Below are 21,881 nucleotides of genomic sequence, written 5' to 3' on the forward strand. Positions count from 1 at the left end.
GGAGCAGGTGCAGGGGCAGCCACCGACAGTCTACGGGGTCTTGTGCAAGTCATGTCCTTCCCAGGGTCTCAGTCTTGTCATCTGCAGAGTGAAGGAAAGAGGTCAAGCTTGAAGGTCCCTGCCAGACCCAATGCTGTGAGAAAACTGAGGGTGGGTAACTTGCCCAAAGTCCAAAGTCACACAACTCATTCATGGAGTTGCTAGGGTCCATCTGGAGCTCTTGTCACGAGGTCACACTGCCTCAAAGAGGAGGCAGAGTGCTGCAATGTAGGTTCTCAATAAAGAGCATGGGTGGAATGGGAGATGGGCAGTAGGCAGGAGTTGGGGCAAAGGAGTCTTCTCTTACTGCTCTGAGAGAATAGATTTCGTGCCTGTGTCCCTGGCCAAGGGGCTGGGAGAGGTGGAGCGTCCCGCCCCTCAACCACCTCCCAGCTTTGGCCTTGCTCCAGGAAAAGGGTTGTGGCCCCATCTTTCAGTTCTGCTTCCTCTAGTCACGGCTGGCTGGGACCTCGCTGCAAGCCGGTTATGTTTGGATTCCTGCAGCCCCCACTCAACCCCGTCACGAACAAGTGGCCCCAGCCAGTGCCCCAGCTTGGACTGGAAAGATCATTCTCTGTGACATCCAGGGTCTATGCTGAGCCTCTCCACAGGCAGTGAGAGCTGTGGATGAGTGAAAGAAAATGGATCTTTGGGATGGGCGTGGTGGCTCACAAGTGTAATCCCAGCACTTTGGGAGGCCAAGGTGGGCGGCTCACCTAAGGTCGGGAATTCGAGACCAGCCTGACCAACATGGCAAAACCCCATCTCCACTAAAAATAAAAAAATTAGCCAGGCATGGTGCCAGGTGCCTGTAATGCCAGCTACTTGGGAGGTTGAGTCAGGAGAATTGCAGTGAGCCAAGATTGCGTCACTGCACTCCAGCCTGGGCAACACAGTGAGACTCCATCTCAAAAAAAAAAAAAAAAGGCCTGGCGCAGTGCTCACGCCTGTAATCCCAGCACTTTGGGAGGCCGAGGTGGGTGGATCACGAGGTCAGGAGATTGAGACCAGCCTGGCTAACATGGTGAAACCCCATTTCTACTAAAAATACAAAAATTAGCTGATCATGGTGGTGAGCACCTGTAATCCCAGCTACTCAGGAGACTGAGGCAGGAAAATCACTTGAACAGGGAGGTGGAGGTTGCAGTGAGCCAAGATAGCACTACTGCACTCTAGCCTGGGAAACAGCAAGCCTCCGTCTCAAAAGAAGGAAAAAAAAAAAGAATTAAGGATCTTGAAATGACATCATCCTGGATTATCTAGGTGGGTCCTAAATCCAATGACAAATATCTTTATAAAAGAAGAGACTTGAGACATGAGGAATAGGTGATGTGGCCACTAAAGCTGAGTTTAGAGTGATGCAGCCACAAGACCACAAGTCGAGGATCACCAGTAGTTCCCAGCAGCTAGAGGAGGCAAGAGAGGGTTCTCCCCTAGAGCCTCCGGAGGGACCATGGCCCTGCTGACACCTTGATTTCAACTTCTGGCCTCCAGAACCATGAAAGAATACGTGTTATTGTTCTGAGTTACCTGGATGCTGGTACCTTGTTTCAGTAGCCCTGGGAAATGAATATACCACGGAAACATGGACCTGAACCAGGGATCAGGGCAGGGGCCTTGGAGTCACACAGATGAGCCTTCAGCTAGGTTTTCCCCAGCAAGAGCTGCATGATCTTGAGGAAGCTGCTTGTCCTCTCTGAGTCTCAAGTTCTTCATCTGCCAATGGAGACAATAATGCTTACTTCCTAGGTTTTAACAGCTTTATTGAGATGTAATTCACATATCATATAATTTGCCCACTTAAAAAGTATAGTTCATGTCTGTAATCCCAGCACTTTGGGAGGCTGAGGAGACAGGCGGATCACTTGAGGTCAGGAGTTTGAGAGCAGCCTGGCCAACATGGTGAAACCCTGTCTCTACTAAATATGCAAAAATTAGCTGGGTGTGGTGGTGGTGGGGTGCCTGTAATCCCAGCTGCTCGGGAGGCTGAGGCAGGAGAATCGCTTGAACCCAGGAGGCAGAGGTTGCAGTGAGCCAAGATTGCACCACTGCACTCCAGCCTGGGTGACAGAGCGAGACTCCATTTCAAAAGTAAAAAAAAAAAGTACAATTCAGGCTGGGCAAGGTGGCTCATGCCTGTAATCCCAGCTGCTCGGGAGGCTGAGGCAGGAGAATCGCTTGAACCTGGGAGGCAGAGGTTGCAGTGAGCCAAGATTGCACCCCTGCACTCCAGCCTGGGTGACAGAGACTCCGTCTCAAAAAAAAAAAAAAAAAAAAGTACAATTCAGTGGTTTTTACTATATACAGCTTTGTGACCATCACCACAATATAATTTTAGAACATTTCATCACCCCCTAAAGAAACTCCATACCCATCAGCAGTTGTTCCCCATTTTCTTCCAAAATCCCTCTCCACCAAGCCCTAGGCAACCACTAATATGCTTTCTTTCTTTAAAAACAGAATTAATAGAGATAGGCTTTTGCTATGTTGCCCAGGCTGGTCTTGAACACCTGGGCACAAGCAATTCTCCCGTCTCAGCCTCCCAAAGTGCTGGGATTTCAGGCATGAGCCACCATGCCCTGCCCTTTCTACTTTCTGTCTCTATGGATTTGCCTGGTCTGGACATTTCAGATAAATAGAATCATACAATATGTGACTCTTTGTGTCCGGCTTCTTCACTTGGCATATTTTTTTAAGGTTCATCCATGTTCCAGCATGTATCAGTGCTTTCTCCCTTTAATGGCAGAATACTTTATTGTATAGATAAGCAACAGTTGGTTTATCCATTTATTTTTTGATGGATATTTGGGCTCTTTTAATATTTTGGCTATTATGAATTATCCTATGAACATTCACGTACGTGTTTTTGTGTGGATATATCTGGTTTTTCTTGTTTTCTTTTGTTTTATTAATACATAATATTAGACATATTTGTGGAGTACATGTGAATATTTATTACATGCATAGAATGTATAATGATCATGTCAGGATATTTGAGGTATCCACATCTGGGATTGTTTAAAGATTAAATGAAATAGTGTTAAAAGTATTTAATATGCCCTTCAACAAGCGATGAGGAAATCTTAGAATCTGCTCAGACTCCTTCAGTTTACACATTAGGAAACTGAGGCACAGAAAGGAGCAGAGACTTGCTCAAGTCCACCCAAAGCAGTAGAGTATTTCAGTTAAATGCAGGGCCTTCAGTCAGACTGTCTGGGTTCAAATCCTGGTTCCACTTGGACATGGGTTTCCTTACATAAATCACTTCACCTCTCTGAGCCTCGGTTTTCTCATATGCAAAGTGAGGGTAATAATAGTACGTTCCTTACACGTTTGCTAATATGAGTATTAAATGTGAGAGCTCATGTGCTCGGCATATAGGAGGTGCTTTATAAATCTTAGCTGTTACCACTCATGGCATTGCCAAATGTGGGACAGGTCTCCTCCTGACTCTCTTGTGTGAGATTGATGGAATCTCCACTTCCTAGTTCCCTCTTCTACCTCCTAGGTATCTTTTCATATGTATGTAAGTTCCTTGGAGGAAGGGAATGTGGCTTCCTCTCTCCACCACCCTAAGCATATAAGAGGTGCTGAATGAGCACTTTTATTCACTCCTCGCATCCCCAGCCCTCACCAGCTGGGAGTTGTTGCAGGTATCAATCCTCTGCCTCTTTCCAACACCCTGTGAGGTGACTGAGCTTGTCTTCCCTCCCAGGCAGCTCACAGTGTGCCACCATGGAGTTGGGGCCCCCAGAAGGCAGCTACCTGGAGCTTCTCAACAGCGATGCTGACCCCCTGTGCCTCTACCACATCTATGACCAGATGGACCTGGCTGGAGAAGAAGAGATTGAGCTCTACTCAGGTGGGCCCTCCTCTCTCTGGTCTCTTCCGGTATCCCCTACCCCTCAGCTTGCTGTAGAGACGGCAATCAAGGGAAGTTCTGGTCCCTGTGCTCCCGTCAGCACCACGGACAGCTCCCACGCCAGTGGGACGCTCTCTGCAGTAGGGATGATCTCCTAGCCCCACCCCGCCTCTCCCTCCTTCCCCACCAGCCCTCTCCCCAGAAATTCCCTGCTTCATCCAAGGGACTTTTCCTCCCAGAACCCGACACGGACACCATCAACTGTGACCAGTTCAGCAGGCTGTTGTGTGACATGGAAGGCGATGAAGAGACCAGGGAGGCTTATGCCAACATCGGTGAGGAAGCACCTGAGCCCAGAAAAGAACAATCAAGGGCAAGGATTCTTTGCTCTCACTTGTCAATATCACCCATTCATCATGAGCCACGTCAGGCCCCTCCCACAGAAATCATTGCAAGGGTGATGGGGAGCAACGGCTGGAAGAACGGAGACTCCGGGGAAGAGCGGGGAGATGGAGGCCAGTGGGAGAAATAGGTCCCTTCAATAATGACCATCAAGAAAACAAAAATCTCATGTTTACATCCTCCACCTCCATGTCTATACCCATTTCTGCTTCTTGGCCTTCTGTCCATCCTTCCTACAAAGCCCATACCATATACCTCTTTCCCTTTTCCTCCCAGCTCCTTAGCCAAGCTACTCTAGTATTTGTAAAAACTAGCATTTACTGGATATTCATAGTATGCTCATTGCTGTCCATATATTATCATCTGGAATCCTTACAACAACAAAGGAAATACATATTATTAGTTTCTGTCTTTTACAAATGAGGAAATTGAGGTTTAGAGAGGTGAAACGACCTACCCAAGTTTTCTTTAGTAATGTGCAGATCTGAAATTCTAACCTAAGTCTTTCTCATTTCAAAGTCCCCATTTTTAACCACAAAAAAGAAAGTGTCTGGGGTTGGAAGATTTGCTAAGGCTTAAGCAGAGAAGTTAATTTGCAGCTTTAAGAAGAGCTACAGCTTTCAGACAAGGGCAGGACTCTTGGGAAGAGGTGGTGGTGGTGCTGCTGCTAGCGGTTTGTTTTTTGGGGGAGATAAGTGGGATAGAGGATCCCCTTTCACCAGCATCACCACCACCTCATACAGAGCCTCTGTTGAAAAAGAAAAAAGTGGTCCTATTTTGGAGGATGCAGCCCCTACCAGGAAGTAACTGCTTGGCTAGCAAAGTGCAAGCTGATTCCTGCCCCCATTTTCCCTGTTGGTTTGGGGCACCCTTGTGCAGTGAACAGCCTGCAAAACTCTTCTTAGTGGTCCTTTTCCTGGCAACCCAGGATCCGCAGCATTCAGCACTTCTGTGCTTGATCCAAATGTGGCCAATATTTCCCCAGAGTACGACTTATTGAAAATCATACAAAGAAGAAAATGAAGGGGACTAGTAATTGTTCATGTCTCAGAAATTACAGAACTGAGAGCTTGATGGTTTCCTCCCCTTCCTGGGGATTTACATGGGGGAAGCAGAAGTGATTGGGGCTGAGGACATTCACATTTCCTCACAACTGGAGGCAGTCACTAAGGATTTGGGCATGTCGTAGTATTTGTTTCCCCCCTCCCCCCCTCCCCCCGCCGTTAGGGGCATCTCCACAGGCAGTGGAAGCTGTCTCAGCAAGTAGGTGAGGCAGTGTGTTAGTCCATTTTCTGTTACTTAAAACAACATACCTGACATTGAGTAATTTATAAAGAAAAAAATTATTTCTTAACGGTTATGGAGGCTGAGAAGTCCAAGGTTAGGGGCTGCATCTGGTGAGGGCCTTCTTGCTGGTGAGGACTCTCTGCAGAGTCCCAAGGCAGTGGGGGGCATCACGAGGCAAGAGGTTTTGGTGTGATAGTCTCTCTTCCTCTTCTCGTAAAACCACTAGTCTTACTCCCATGACAACCCATCAATCTATTAACCTGTTTATCCACTAATCCATGAACAAATTAACCCCTTCATGAGGGAAGAGCCCCAATCACCTCTTAAGGGCCCCACCTCTCAATATTGCCACATAGGGGATTACATTTATACATGAGTTTTGGAGAAGACAAATATTCAAATCATAACAGGCAGCTTCACCCAAGTCTGCTTCTCAAGTCTGTGGGTTTTCTCTCTGCTTCTGGAAGGTGAAGCCCAGGCCTGGGCAAGTATTCTTTTGTAGCATCCTGAAATATGACCTTAGCTTCCAAATGTGTAAAATGGAGATAATATTCACACTCACCATCATGGGATGGTTGTAAGACTGAATAAGTTACAATGTGTAAAGCATTTAGAAAAGGAATTTGCACAGAGTAAGCATTCAGTAGATGTTAGCTACTACCCCACAACCACCATCATCATTATTATCACCATCATTATTATCATCTTCATTTTCATCACCTTCATTATGGCCATCATTCCATTCCTCAGCTCAGAAGCCTTCTATGGCTCTCCATTGCTTATAAAATCAAGTCCTACCTTTCCCCAGTATGAAACTTCTACCACCGTCACCTATCTCTCAGGGTTTCCTAAACATACTCTGAACATCTTTCCTCAGTCTGTCACTATGACCCAGAAAGGTATCTTTTCTCCTTCTCCCAGACTCTCCCCATCTTTCAAGGCCTGGTTCCAGGATCTCTTCCTCCAGGAAGCCTTCCCAGATTGCCCCATCCCACTATACACTTCTTTTCTCGGACCTCGTGTCATGGTGCGTGTATTCCAAAGGCTCCAAGCCATGTACCCCTTTATATAGTTACCACTATTTATTGAGTGCCTACTGTATACCAGCTACTGTGTTGGATGCTCTAGATGTAGAACCTCTAATTATCACCATCGATCCCTGGGTAATAGGTATTATTTATTCATCTTATACAGATGAGGAAATGGAAGCCCAGAGTGGTTAAGTAGCTAACCCGAGATTGCACAGCTAGTAGGGCTAGTGGAGAGTAGAGGTGGAATTTGAACTCAAATCCTGCAGTAACTCTACCATTCTGCCTTGCTCTTCTTTGTAGCAGTAGATAAGTTTTCATGGATACATACCTCACCTCTTCAATTAGATTAAGAGCCCCTGGAGCAGTCAGTGTTCATTCATTCGTTTGCTCATTCATTCGTTCAACAAACATTTCTTGAGCCCCCACTGTGTGCCAGGTCCAGAGGGTCTCCAGCCCAAGGCCTGGCACACAGTAGGCCTTCAGTGAGACCTTGTTGATTGACTGCACTTTTCCTTGTCTGGGCAGCGGAACTGGACCAGTATGTGTTCCAGGACTCCCAGCTGGAGGGCCTGAGCAAAGACATTTTCAGTAAGTTTGTGGGGGCGGTGGGGGGGCAGGTCTTGGCTCAGCCTGCATTTCCTGCCTTCTTCCTTGGGGGGTGCCCTAATATTTGATGACCATTCATTTATGGGCAGTCAGACCCCTCTCCCCAAGGTGGGGACAACAGAGACTCACCTTGGGCTTCCACTGATTGTGTGAGTTGGTCTCTGGTTTTTCTCAAAGTAGAGCACATAGGACCAGATGAAGTGATCGGTGACAGTATGGAGATGCCAGCAGAAGTTGGGCAGAAAAGTCAGAAAAGACGTGAGTGAGCCCCTCCCTGATCCAACCTAGCCTTGCTTGAGACCTGGCCTTTCCTTGGCTCCAAAGCCTGCTGTGGCTCCAACTTGCTTCCCTCACTAAGTCCTGTCTGGCTGGGAGGCACTTTAAAAGCCAACAGGAGCTTTAAAATGTACATCTGATTATTTCATGGCCCTGATAACCCTCCAATGGCTACAAAATACATGCCACAAGGCCTGCATGGCCCTTCCTCCCTCTCCAAACCCACTATGAGCCACCACACTTCAGCCACGACCAGCTTCTCCACTCCTGTAACCCATGTGCCCTTTCAAGCCTCAGGGCCTTTGCATTTGCTATAGTCTCTACCTGGAATGCTCTTCCTCCAGTTCTTCCCATGGCTGACTCCTTTGAATCTTTCTGGTCTTGGCTAAAGTGTCACCTCCTCCTGGAACCCTTCTCTGACCACCCTTCCCTGTAGATTAGCTCAGTTATTCTCACCTTGTGGGTCTTTTTCCTTGCAGTTTAGCGCTCATTACCATCTGGACATATTTTATGCCTTGCTCTGCCACTGTGAGCACAGGGACCTCGTCTTTCTTGCTCATGACTGCTTCCTCAGCATCTAGTGCAGTGCCTGGTATGCAGTAGCAAACAATAGATAGCTGTTCAATGAAAACACCTGCAAAATGGGTGTAACAGTTAACTGAGTACTTACTGTGGGTCTGACTATGGGTAAGCCCTGTATCTATTTATTTTTTAAACGGGTGAATCGCACACAGGGTATAAGAATTTTAAAAGTTCAAAGAATATTCAGTGAAGGCTGGGCGCGGTGGCTCACGCCTGTAATCCCAGCAGTTTGGGAGACCAAGGGGGGTGGATCACTTGAGGTCAGGAGTTTGACACCTGCCTGGCCAACATGGTGAAACTGCGTCTCTACCAAAAAGTACAAAAATTAGCCGGGTGTGGTGGTGCATGCCTGTAATCCCAGCTACTCAGGAGGCTGAGGCAGGAGAATCGCTTGAACCCAGGAAGCGGAGGTTGCAGTGAGCCAAGATCACGCCACTGCACTCCAGCCCGGATGACAGAGTGAGACTCTGTCTCAAACAACAACAACAAAAAGAATATTCAGTGAAAAAAAAAAAAAATCTCCCTCCCACTTCTGTTCTATAGTTCCCTCAGTTTTGCTATCTTAGTCAACCTATGTGACCAGCTTCCTTTTTGCCTTGTCAAAAAAAAAAACAAGCCCTTGCATTTGCTTTAATTTTCCATGCAAATGGCCACATTTTATTTACACTATTCTGCACTTTGCTTTCTTCATTTACTGTGTCTAGGAGGTCACACTCCATATTATTGAGGGAGAGGACATGGTCCTATCTTCAGCAGCTTATATATTTTCTTTGTTTTTCTTCTTTATGTTTTCATTTGATAAATATCTCCCCCCAAGATTTTATTATGAAAGTTTTCAGCCTGCCGCAGTGGCTCACATCTGTAATCCCAGCACTTTGGGAGGCCAAGGCAGGCAGATCACCTGAGGTCAGGAGTTTGAGACCAGCCTGGCCAGCATAGCGAAACCCCATCTCTACTAAAAATACAAAAATTAGCCAGGCATGGTGGCAAACGCCTGTAATCCCAGCTACTGGGGAGGTGAGGGCAAGATAATCGCTTGAACCCAAGAGGCAGAGGTTGCAGTGAGCCAAGATTGCGCCACTGCACTCCAGCCTGGGCAAGAGAGCTAGACTCTGTTTCAAAAAAGAAAAAAATGTTTTCAAGATACAGAAAAGGTGAAAGAATGGTACTATGAAGGTCCATATACCCACCATGTACCACTTTGATTCTACAATTAATGTTGGGTTTTATTCATCTTATCACATCTCTATCCATCTGTCCATCCCTCTATCCATCCACCTACCCATTCATTATATTTTTGGTACATTTCGATGTACATTTCAAATGTAAATTGCAGATTTACACTTCCCCTTGTGTACTTCAGCATCCCTTATTTTAAGGTCATGTGGTGTTTCCTTGGGTAGATGAACCATAATTTGTTTAAGCAGACCCTTGCTAAGGGATACATGGGTTTTTAATCTGTTGCTGTGAGTGCTTGATACTCACTCACGGATTTCTGGCATACTCCTGCAGTGTAGGAACCACCACCCCCATTTCATAGACGTGAGATCAAAGGTTCAGAGAAGCTACATTGCAAAGGCACACAGCTAGGAATGGATTCAATAGCAGGTTGCTTTGTTTTGTTCTGTTTTGTTTTTTAGCTCAAACCCGTGTTGTGTCCCCATTTGTGGCTAGGTCTTTTCTGCTGCTGCACTGCCTGAGGTGGTTTGAGATGGGATTTGGGTTCAAGCTAAGGAGCTGGGGTTGGAATGGTTAGAGGAAGGGAGGTAAAGGGACGTGCAAGACCACTTCCCAACCTTGAAGTTAAGGCCATATGGCCTGCTGGAGTCCTGAGCCCCTCCTGGCTTGGGACATCCTCTCCTTGGGGCAGCTGACCACACGTTCTCTCTGCAGCCTTCCCAGAGGAGCTTCCGGCAGACCTGAAGCACTGGAAGCCAGGTGAGCAGGGCAGATGGGCTGGGGTTGGGAGGGATGGATACCTTGGGGAGGGGATGGAAGAGATTGAACTCCTGGCCGAAGTCAGTTGGGGATGGTGCATGGTACAGCCCCTGCCCTTCTTTGGGCAAAGCCTGAGAGCTTGGGGCCTCCTAGGGTCCCCTGAAGGGCTCACGACTGTTTGTGGAAGGTGGTAGGGCCTTGGAGCTAACAGCCTGTTCATAGCTTCTATTCCGCCCCAGCTGTCCGTGTGGAAGCCCTAGGGTCCTGCTCAGCAAAGCTCTCAGAGCCAAGTCACAGGGAGAGGACTGGGGGGCTGCCTGGCACAGAGCAGTTGCGGATCAACACAGCTGCAGCCAGGGCTGAGAGGATGACAAGCATTTCCTCTGTCAGGAGAGAGATCCACGCCACTCTGGGGCCCTCCCCATTCCAGGAAGGCCCCTCCAAGCACCCAGCCTCTAACACAGCCCCCTTCCTCACAGCTGAGCCCCCAACTGTGGTGACTGGCAGTTTCCTAGTGGGACCAGTGAGCAGCTCCTCCACCCTGCCCTGCCTGCCACTGCCTGCTCTGTTCAACCAGGAGCCAGTCTCCGGCCGGATGTGCCTGGAGGAAACCGATCAGATGCCCAGTATGTTAGGGGGCTTGGAGAGGGTGGGCTTTCTCCCTCTTGGGAGGTGGATAAGGAGTTGACACTAAGGCAGGGACTGCCAGGAACTGGACCTCCCCTCTCCCCCACCCTATCAGTATCACTCACCTCTGCCCTAGCCAGTTTCATCCTTGGGGCCCCCATCAGTTCAATCCCTGGCAGAGAACATGCCTCAGAAGGAAACACATCCGTGCAAGGATTAGGAGGGAATCTCCACCAATTAGGGCATTCACCTGCCAGTCTCATTCATTCATCAGTTCTTCATGGAGCCCCTTCTCTGTGCCAGCTGCTCTGCTAGGTGCTAAGAATGCAATCAGGGCAGGACAGAAACAGCTACTGCTCTTAGGGAAATTAGGGCCCTTTAGGGAAGTCAGACATTAATCAAATAAGCAAAAGCAGAATCACAAACACAGGTGCTATGCAAGATCCCACCTCACTGCCTTTGTCTCTTGCAGTGCCTTCCTCTAGTTCCTCGTTGAGCTGCCTGAATCTCCCTGAGGGACCTGTCCAGTTTGTCCCCACTGTCTCCACTCTGCCCCAGGGGCTCTGGCAAATCTCTGGGACTGGAACAGGGGTCTCCAGTATATTCATCTACCACGGTGAGTGCAGGGCCTGGCTCCCCGACCACCTCTCCTTCCTACCTGACTACTTCCTGACTTCATCCTCCTCATACTCCATGTACTTGGCAGTGGTGCCCTAGCACCTTCTCATGATCCTCCCTCCCTAGCACAACTTTCTCTGTCCCCATTTCCCAAAAATCAAAGCAGAGGGGCAGAGATTTCTGAGGCAGTCTGGGTGCATGACCAAGAGTGGTTGTATGGCCTTCCACATGTTACTTTCGCCTTCTGTCCCTTAGTTTTTCCTTATTATTTTTAATGTTTTTGTTTTTAAATTGCTACATCAATACATGCGCATTAATAAGCTAATGATAAGCGATGTTTACAAGAATTCACTGTCTCACTCTTTTAGTATGCTGATGTGAATAGTTTGGTGTGCATCCTTGCATAGCTTTCTCTGATTTGTCTTGTTTCCCAATCAGTAAAATGGTCCCTACTGACGGCTTGTGAATTGTTCCTGGGAAGGTGTGTTTGGGCTTTTAGGGATGAGGCCAGGAGGATGCTTCCACTCAAGTCCAGAGCATCTGTTCATAGTTTCATGACAGCTTCAGTATAATGCACTGGTATCACAGAAGCAGAGAAGCAGTTCCTGATATCTAGGAAAATGAGCACTTACCACACAGCAGGAAGAGTGAAATAGTAGTACCTGCCCTAAGCTCCTTATGAGCTAATTGCACCCATTTCACAGATTGGAAAAGCAAGGTTCCAGGAGCTAGATGTAACTCCAGAGCTCTTTCCTCAGCTCTGTCCTAAAATATCTTCCTTTGGAAGTTCTCCTCTCTTCTCTCCAGACTTCATGAGCTCCACAGACCGGTTGGGAGTAGGGGTGACCCAAGTGCGTTTCTGGAATCAATACCTGGTTGTTCTCACACCCCTCTCCACCCCCAATGTAGGTGAGGTGCCCCAGGCCAGCCAAGTACCCCCTCCCAGTGGACTCACTGTCCATGGCCTCCCGATATCTCCAGACCGACCAGGCTCCACCAGCCCCTTCGCTCCATCAGCCACTGACCTGCCCAGCATGCCTGAACCTGCCCTGACCTCCCGAGCAAACATGACAGGTAAGGACCCTCAGGGCCTGTGAGATGTACTAGAAGCAGGATCAAGGCCCTGGGGAAGGAACTGTCTTGGATAAGATCCACAAGCAAAGCTGCCTGTAGGGACAGCAGGTCATGTTTAGGGGTCCGTCAGGACAGGCAGGGTTGGGGTCTGGAGGCATGGTTGTGGGGGAGGGGAGAGCCAGAGAATCCACATCCCATCCAAATATAGCCGTCAGCCTTCAGCTGCTTGTTACCCAGCAGAAAAGCCAGACAATGTGGCCAGGCCTTTTGAAGCTGAAAACCCTGATTTTTACATAGATATTGTGATTTTTAAATTTTAATTTTATTATTTATTTGTTTATTGTTGAGATGGAGTCTTGCTGTGTTGCCCAAGCTAGAGTGCAGTGGTGCGATCTCAGCTCACTGCAACTTCCACCCTACAGGTTCAAGCGATTCTCCTGCCTCAGCCTCTGGAGCAGCTGGGATTACAGGTGTGCACCACCACACCTGGCTAATTTTTGTAATTTCAGCAGAGACAAGTTTTACCATGTTGGCCAGGCAGGTCTTGAACTCCTGATCTCAAGTGATCCACCCGCCTTGGCCTCCCAAAGTGCTGGGATTACAGGCGTGAGCCACTGCACCCTGCCTGATATTGTGATTTTTTTTTTTTAAACATAGGTGAAAATTTTAAAAGTACAGTTGGCCAAAGAAAGACATCTTTGAGTTAGATACAGCCTCAGGCCGATAATCTTATAACCTCCAACGAAGGCTGTGAGGACTAAGTGGCCCAGAGGGAGGGGAGTCCCCAGGGGTAACCCTCACCCTAAATCCGGTACCTGCTTCTCCATCTCTAGAGCACAAGACATCGCCCACCCAAAGCCAGGCAGCTGGAGAGGTCTCCAACAAGCTTCCAAAATGGCCTGGTGAGTGGTGCGGGATCTCTGCCCTGGGTACTGGAGATGGAAACCCAAATCTGGCTTCACATCACTCATTCACTTGACGCTTATTCAATCCCTTCTTTGTTGGCTCACACACTCATTTGTTTATTCATTCATTCATTCATTCACGTATTTGATGATGCCGTCATTTCACCATTCACTCCACCACTCCCTCAAATAATATTTATTGCCCTTCAATAAGCCTGCACTGGGTGTTAACATCTCATTTTCAGGCTGAGAGAATGAATGAGGGGCAAGTGAATGATGGAGTGAGTGAGTGGATGAAGTGAGAAGTTGATGAGGATGGGAGCAATGGAAACTGGGAATAAACCAGTGAATAGGAGAATTGCTAAATTACAAAATACTTACTCTCACATACTGGTCTAAGCATGTTACATATATTAAATCATTAAAGTCTCGCACAATCCCAATATTATCCCCATTTTCCAGATGAGGCTACTGAGGCATGGTGGGATGTATAACATGCTCAGAATTGCTCCAAATGGTAGAGCCGGGATTTGAACCCAGGCATGTGGGCTCCACCGTCTTAACTCTTAACACTCCCTCCCATGACCTCCCCACGGTGAGTCAGTAGTGATCAAGAGAAGAAAAAGTTTAGTGAGTAAATGAAGGAATGAGAAAAGGTGGCCGGGCATCGTGGCTTATACCTGTAATTCCAGCACTTTGGGAGGCCAAGGCGGGTGGATCACCTGAGGTCAGGAGTTCAAGACCAGCCTGGCCAACATAGTGAAACCCCTGTCTCTATTAAAAATACAAAAATTAGCTGGACGTGGTGGTGGGTGCCTGTAATCCCAGCTACTTGGGAGGCCGAGGCAGGAGAATTGCTTAAACCCAGGAGGTGGAGGTTGCCGTGAGCTGAGATTGCGCCACTGCACTCCAGCCTGGGCGATAGAGTAAGATCCATCTCAGAAAAAAAAGAGAGAGTGAGTAAAGGTCTAAAAGGAATGGACAGATAAATAAGAGAAAGGATGAGTGAATGAATGGGTGTGGAAATGAGTGAACTAATGAATGAGTGGGTGACTGAATGAAGCAGTTGATGAAGACAGTATGGGGGCCAGATGTGGTGACTCACACCTGTAATCCCAGCACCTTGGGAGGCAAAGGCAGAAGGATTGCTTGAGTCCAGGAGTTCAAGACCAGCCTGGGCAAAATAGTAAGAATGTAGCTCTACAAAAAACAAAAAAGAAAAATTAGCCAGGCATGGGAGTGGGCACCTTTAGTCCCAGCTACTCAGGAGACTGAGGTGGGAAGATTGCTTGAGCCTGCAAGGTTGAGGCTGCGGTGGGCCATGATTGTGCCACTGCACTCCAGCCTGGGCAACATAGTGAGATCCCATCTCTACAAAAAAATAAAAAAATTATCTGGACATGATGTCACATGTCTGTGGTCCCAGCTACTTGGGAGGTACAGTAGGGAGGATCGCTTGAGCCCAGGAGGTTGAGGCTGCAGTGAGCTATGATCACACCACTGCATTCTAGCCTGGGCAACAAAGCCAGACCCTGTCTCAAAGCAAAACAAAACAAACAAACAAAATCTGTGTGGGGAACAGATGCAAATCATGGTGGCAGTGCTGGCCTTGTGGTGGCTGGCCCTTGCCCTGCCTCTCGCATACCCCTACCCTGACATGCCCCTGGCCTTTGCAGAGCCGGTGGAGCAGTTCTACCGCTCACTGCAGGACACGTATCGGGCCGAGCCCGCAGGCCCCGATGGCATCCTGGTGGAGGTGGATCTGGTGCAGGCCAGGCTGGAGAGGAGCAGCAGCAAGAGCCTGGAGCGGGAACTGGCTACCCCGGACTGGGCAGAACGGCAGCTGGCCCAAGGAGGCCTGGCTGAGGGGCTGCTGGCTGCCAAGGAGCGCCGGAGGCCACGTGAGACACAAGTGATTGCTATGCTGGGCAAAGCTGGTCAGGGCAAGAGCTACTGGGCTGGGGCAGTGAGCCGGGCCTGGGCTTGTGGCCGGCTTCCCCAATACGACTTTGTCTTCTCTGTGCCCTGCCACTGCTTGAACCGTCCGGGGGATGTCTACCGCCTGCAGGACCTGCTCTTCTCCCTGGGCCCACGGCCACTCCTGGCAGCCGATGAGGTTTTCAGCCACATCGTGAAGAGACCTGACCGTGTTCTGCTCATCCTAGACGCCTTTGAGGAGCTGGAAGGGCAAGATGGCTTCCTGCACAGCACATGTGGACCGGCACCGGCCGAGCCCTGCTCCCTCCGGGGACTGCTAGCTGGCCTTTTCCAGAAGAAGCTGCTCCGAGGTTGCACCCTCCTCCTCACAGCCCGGCCCCGGGGTCGCCTGGTCCAGAGCCTGAGCAAGGCCGACGCCCTGTTTGAGCTGTCCGGGTTCTCCATGCAGCAGGCCCAAGCCTATGTGATGCGCTACTTTGAGTGCTCAGGGATGACCGAGCACCAACACAGAGCCCTGGCGCTTCTCCGGGACCGGCCATTTCTTCTCAGTCACAGCCATAGCCCCACTTTGTGCCGGGCAGTGTGCCAGCTCTCAGAGGCCCTGCTGGAGCTTGGGGAGGACGCCGAGCTGCCCTCCACGCTCACGGGACTCTATGTCGGCCTGCTGGGCCGTGCAGCCCTCAGCGGCCCCCCGGGGGCCCTGGCAGAGCTGGCCAAGTTGGCCTGGGAGCTGGGCCGCAGACACCAAAGTACCCTACAGGAGGACCAGTTGCCATCTGCAGACGTGAGGACGTGGGCGATGGCCAAAGGCTTAGTGCAACACCCCCCAGGGGCCACAGAGTCTGAGCTGGCCTTCCCCAGCTTCCTCCTGCAGTGCTTCCTGGGGGCCCTGTGGCTGACTCTGAGTGGTGAAATCAAGGACAAGGAGCTCCCGCAGTATCTAGCATTGACCCCAAGGAAGAAGAGGCCCTATGACAACTGGCTGGAGGGCGTGCCACGCTTTCTGACTGGGCTGATCTTCCAGCCTCGCGCCCGCTGCCTGGGAGCCCTAGTCCGGCCATCGGCGACTGCCTTGGCGGACAGGAAGCAGAAGGTGCTAGCAAGGTACTTGAAGCGGCTGCAGCCGGGGACACTGCGGGCGCGGCAGCTGCTGGAGCTGCTGCACTGCGCCCACGAGGCTGAGGAGGCTGGGATTTGGCAGCACGTGGTGCAGGAGCTCCCTGCCCGCCTGTCTTTTCTGGGCACCCGTCTCACGCCTCCCGATGCACACGTATTGGGCAAGGCCTTGGAGGCGGCGGGCCAAGACTTCTCCCTGGACCTCCGCAGCACTGGCATTGACCCCTCTGGATTGGGGAGCCTCGTGGGACTCAGCTGTGTCACCCATTTCAGGTGGGGCGAGGGGCCAGGGGAAGAGGCATATGTGTTGGGATGAACTGTGGTCTTGATGCCAAGCCCAGTGCCCTGTGGGGTCCCTTTTAGTACTCAGGGAAGCCGGGTGGGGCAGAATGGATTCTCTCCATTTTTAAGATGAGGATGTTGAGGCTCAGAGAGGGGCAGCCACTTGCCACACAGCAAGTGAGAGGCAGTGGCATTCTCCCAATCAATATTTGAAGGCCCACCATGTGCCAGTCACTGGGATATGTCTAGAATCTGAGACTGACCTGGGCTCAAATTTGTTTTATTCTTTCCACCCCCTGAGCAAGCTACCATTTTCTTATGCTAAGAGTAAAGCCATGGCCTCCCCTTGGACTCTCTGCCTCCATTCTCTCCTCTTCCACTCCATTTCATATTCAGCAACCAGACCAATCTTCTCAGAACTTGAATCTGATTGTATCCCATCCCTGCTTACAATCCTTCAGGGACACTCCACCACTGTCATGATGAAGTCTAAATTCCTTAATTTGGTTTCATTAAGTTGGTCTACAATCTGCTTGAGCATTTCAGCTTAATCTCCAGAGGATTCCTTCCATATTCCCCCCTAAATATACTTTACCCAAGCTGCACGGTCCTACATAATTGTGCCAATAATTTGGCAGTGAGCTTCCTGGTAGCCAAAGCAAAAAGTGAAAGAAAACCACCTTGCGAGTTGTGAGAAAGTAGGAATTAACAAAGGCTGGAGTGGTCATGGAAGGCTTTCTGGGAAAGGTAGAGGTTGAGCTAAGGAAATAAAGTATTTTAATAGGTAGGAGGACCCTTCATGGAGCTGCCCTTCCACTAAGGTCTAGCCTGGTCACCGTGCCTGGGTCTGAGGCCCTCCCTCCACAGGGCTGCCTTGAGCGACACGGTGGTGCTGTGGGAGTCCCTGTGGCAGCATGGGGAGACTGAGCTACTTCAGGCAGCAGAGGAGAAGTTCACCATTGAACCTTTCAAAGCCAAGTCCCTGAAGGATGTGGAAGACCTGGGAAAGCTTGTGCAGACTCAGAGGTGAGGGGAGAGGCGGATGGGAGGTGGTTCACGCCATGCAGGTTGAGGACGTGTAGGACCTATTCTCAAGTTTGTCATGGGCATTTCCAGTGCCCCCTATCCTCTGGGATACTCCATGCCCTCTTTCTGGGCATTGGCCAACCAGAGTCTCTCACTGCACTCACTGCCCAGGCGGAGGCTCCAGAACTGAAAACTTTGCTGCATTCAAAACCTGCTATCATGTGCCCAAGTCTTAGGTAAAGCCATGGAGAACCCCTCCCCTTCTAGGAGTTAACAAAGATGCCTTGTGCATCTAGTAACAGAAGTGACACCCACTGCCACCCTTTGAGGTATTTAGGACAACTATTGTCCCGAATTTATAGATGGCAGAGCTAAGGTCCAGAAGGCAAACAAAACTGGATTACAGAACAAGTAAACTGTCTTTCATTCATTCCTTCATCACATGTTGTTTGAGCGCCTCTTACGTGCTGTCTGGGATAGGTACTGGTAAGTGCCTAATCTGAGGCTCATTTCCATGAAAGATACAGTCCTGAGATCTTTTATTTTTATTTTTATTATTTCTTAGAGACAGGGTCTCGCTCTGTCTACCAGACTAGAGTACAGCAGTGCAATCATAGCTTTAGTGCACCTTCGGAACTCCTGAGCTCAAGTGATCCTCCTGCCTCAGCCTCCCAAGTAGCTGGGATTATAGGTGCATGTCATCACACCAGATGAGTTTTTAAGTTTTTGTAGACACAGGGATCTTGCTATGTTGCCCAGGCTGGTCTTGAACTCCTGGCCTCAAGTGATCTTCCTGCCTCAGCCTCCCAAATTGCTGGGACTACAGTCATAAGACACCGCATCCAGACAGATCTTTTTTTTAAGAGGGGGACAGCAATTGCCCCAAGGAAAGCAATCCCCCCTGGGGAATTTGGGGCACTGGGACAGCCATCATGGACCCATGGGTAAGGGCTCAGCAACAGCAATGCCTGCTCTCCCTAACATTGCCTGTTCTCTCCAGGACAAGAAGTTCCTCGGAAGACACAGCTGGGGAACTCCCTGCTGTTCGGGACCTAAAGAAACTGGAGTTTGCGTAAGCAAAGGGGTGGATTGTCTCGTGGGTCTGCGCAAGATTTCCCCTGAAGCGTTAGCTGGGCTTGTACCATATGAATCGAGATGGATCTCCAGGGTCATTCGTACCCTCTTGCCCACCACTTTGGAAACAGCTTCCAGCAGCTGGAAAGTGGCCAGTCTGGGCAAATGCTGGAGGTTCTTGGATTTGAAGCTAATGGACCCATTTGCTGGTTAACATGGTCATTCCCATCACTCATTCAACAGACGTATTGAGCACTTGAATGACTGAGGCTGCTGTCCTCAATGAGCTGAAAGTCTAATCAACTCCCCTCTGGAGGAGGTCAGGGGGACTTCCTGGAGGAGGTGATATCTGTATTGAAGCTTCAGTGAGGATAAGGAAAGAGCCAAGTGGGGAGAGGGGAGTAAGAAAGGCTTTCCTGGAATTGTAATTTGGCCAGGGATCAGAAAAGGCCCAATGTGTCCCCAACCTTCTGCAGGAGGATGCCACCGACTATGGAGTTCTTTTCCCTCCTGTGGCTAGGAACTGCACAACGTCTCTTGTGCCTGAGCTTGTTTACTTCCACAGCCAAGGGATGGCCTCTCTGGGGAGAATCCTTCCCCCAGTTTGAAGGATTCCCAGGAGCTTTTGAAGTGCAGCTAGGATGAAAAAGCAATCCTGCCTGCCTGGGACTATCCTGTTTGGGGAACTGAAAGTCTTGCATCCCAAGAAGTCCCTCAGTCCCAGGCAAACTGGGACAGTTGGTCACTCTATGTGCGGCCAGGGCTGGGGGCCAACATCCTAGACAGTGCTGCTGGGGTGACAGAAACGGAGACCTAGGCAGGGCTCTAGGGAATCCAGTTGTATCTGGGTCACTGAGGAGGGGCAGCCCACCACACAAGGACACAAGGGCCCCAAGAAAGCACAATAATTATTATATTTAGATCTGTCAGAACATAGCTTTTCTTTCTTTCTTTCTCTTTCTTTCTTTCTTTCTTTCTTTCTTTCTTTCTTTCTTTCTCTCTTTCTTTTCTTTTTTCTTTCTTTCTTTCCTTCCTTTTTCTTTCTTTCTTTCTTTCTTTCTTTCTCTCTCTCTTTCTCTCTCTTTCTTTCTTGAGGCAGAGTCTTACTCTGTCCCTCAGGCTGGAGGGCAGTGGTACAATCACAGCTCACCACAGCCTCAACCTCCCTCGGCTCAAGTGATCCTCCCACCTCAGCCTCCCTAGTAACTGGGACTATAGGCATGACCCCCCAAGCCTGACTAATTTTTGTATTTTTTATAGAGAGAGGGTTTCACCATGTTGCCCAGACTGGTCTCGAACTCCTGGGCTCAAGGAATCCTCCCACCTCAGCCTCCCAAAGTACTAGGATTACAGGTGTGAGCCTCCACACCTGGCCAGAACAGGCTTTTAAATTTGCAACTCACCCTCCATCTCAATTATCTCAGGCGACCCTCCTCTAGAAGCATTATCATCATCCCCTATTGTACAAATGGCAACACTGAGAACAAGAGACTTTACATAGTTTATCCAAAGTCATAAAAGTCAGGTCAGCCTGGCCCTAAGTTCCTTCCACAGGAAAAGCTAAATGAATGTCTGTTCCTTGGTAGGGGTCTAGATCATCTAATGATTAGGAAGGAATTGTTAAATGCCTGTGGTATATTCAGTGCATTTTTTTTTTTTTTGGAGATGGGGTCTTGCTCTGTCACCCAGGCTAGAATGCAGTGGTGTGATCTCAGCTCACTGCAATCTCCACCTCCTGGTTCAAGTGATTCTCCTGCCTCAGCCTTCTGAGTAGCTAGGATTACAGGTGCGCACCACCATGCCTGGCTAATTTTTGTATTTTTAGTAGAGACAGGCTTTCACCATGTTGGCCAGCCTTCCAAAGTGCTGGGATTACAGGCGTGAACCACCACGCCTGGCCTATAATTCAGTACATTTTATATATAGTCTCATTAATCTCACGAGCTACTGTGGGAGACAGATTGTCATCATCTTCCCCATTTTACAGATGAGGAGACTGAGGCCTGGTGAGGTCAAGTGACTTGCCCATGGTCCCCCAGCTGGTCACCCACAAGCTGTCAGCTCTCCCTGATCACTGCTCCCCTGTGCCCCAGAAAAAAGCCAGCGTCTCTTGTTTTGAACAGAGACGAGGTGCTAAAATTGTCCAGAGGTAAAAATGATGCTGAAAAGGGGAAATGTCTGAAAACAATAACTGAGGACCCTTTCTGGCTTAAATTATTTTCAACTGAAAAAGCCCCTAGTTCAAGATCAGAACTGCACTCTGGGGAACAGCGGCCATGGGGTGGAACAGCCTAGGGCGGGGTGACCAGCCACCTGGAGACCGGAATCCCCTGAGGAGGTTCTGAGGAAGGAAGGAAGGAAGGAAGACTATTTCTGGCATTTTCTCTCACTTCTACCGTGCCTGGCACCCTGTAGACCTCATCTGTCTGTCAAATCAGGGTCAAATCAAAGACATTGGAAAGCAAGCTGATGTCTGAGACAATGAATCACATGGAAATGTACAGTGGTGAGGGGGATGGAGTTTTATTTTTAACCGTGAGGGGGATGGAGTTTTATTTATTTACTTATTTATTTTTGAGATAGGGTCTCACTCTGTTGCCCAGGCTGGAGTGCAGTGGTGCAATCTCAGCTCACTGCAACCTCTGCCTCCTGGTTTTAAGTGATTCTCCTGCCTCAGCCTCCCAAGTAGCTGTGACTACAGGCGCCTGCCACCATGCCCAGCTAATTTTTTTTTTTTTTTTTGAGACTGAGTCTCGATCTGCCTCCCAGGCTGGAGTGCAGTGGTGTGATCTCAGCTAACTGAAACCTCTGCCTCCTGGTTTTAAGTGATTCTCCTGCCTCAGCCTCCCAAGTTGCTGGGACTACAGGAGCATGCCACCACATCAGGCTAATTCTTCTTTTTTTTTTTTAATAGAGACGGGGTTTCACCATATTGGCCAGGCTGGTCTGGATCTCCTGACCTCATCATCTGCCTGCCTCGGCCTCCCAAAGTGTTGGGATTATACGGGTGAGCCACTGCACCCAGCTGATATCTATTCACGCTACCTGACGTCAAACTGTACTACAAGGCTACAGTAACCAAAACAGCATGGTACTGGTACCAAGACAGAGATATGGACCAATGGAACAGAACAGAGTCCTCAGAAATAATACCACACATCTACAGCCATCTGATCTTTGACAAACCTGACAAAAACA

The 21,881-nt window shown here is 49.3% G+C and overlaps 1 protein-coding gene across 3 annotated transcripts in view; it reads left to right on the forward strand.

Moving 5' to 3' along the window:
* Nucleotides 1-21,881, forward strand: part of CIITA (class II, major histocompatibility complex, transactivator) — a 59,367-nt gene that overhangs the window by 26,004 nt on the left and 11,482 nt on the right. The window contains exons 2-13 of one of the 3 annotated variants that reach the window (XM_011961393.1): nt 3,755-3,901; nt 4,141-4,236; nt 7,147-7,209; nt 7,405-7,485; nt 9,979-10,023; nt 10,503-10,649; nt 11,123-11,266; nt 12,178-12,342; nt 13,176-13,244; nt 14,924-16,574; nt 17,451-17,609; nt 18,610-18,681. In XM_011961393.1, the coding sequence (XP_011816783.1) occupies nt 3,755-3,901; nt 4,141-4,236; nt 7,147-7,209; nt 7,405-7,485; nt 9,979-10,023; nt 10,503-10,649; nt 11,123-11,266; nt 12,178-12,342; nt 13,176-13,244; nt 14,924-16,574; nt 17,451-17,609; nt 18,610-18,681 (2,839 nt within the window). Of the gene's footprint in view, nt 1-3,754; nt 3,902-4,140; nt 4,237-7,146; nt 7,210-7,404; nt 7,486-9,978; nt 10,024-10,502; nt 10,650-11,122; nt 11,267-12,177; nt 12,343-13,175; nt 13,245-14,923; nt 16,575-17,404; nt 17,610-18,609; nt 18,682-21,881 lie in introns of all 3 variants that reach the window. The other 2 variants (XM_011961394.1, XM_011961395.1) reach the window with 2 other exon arrangements.

Source organism: Colobus angolensis, unplaced genomic scaffold (genome assembly GCF_000951035.1).
Source record: "Colobus angolensis palliatus isolate OR3802 unplaced genomic scaffold, Cang.pa_1.0 Scaffold55, whole genome shotgun sequence".
Lineage (NCBI taxonomy): Eukaryota > Metazoa > Chordata > Mammalia > Primates > Cercopithecidae > Colobus > Colobus angolensis.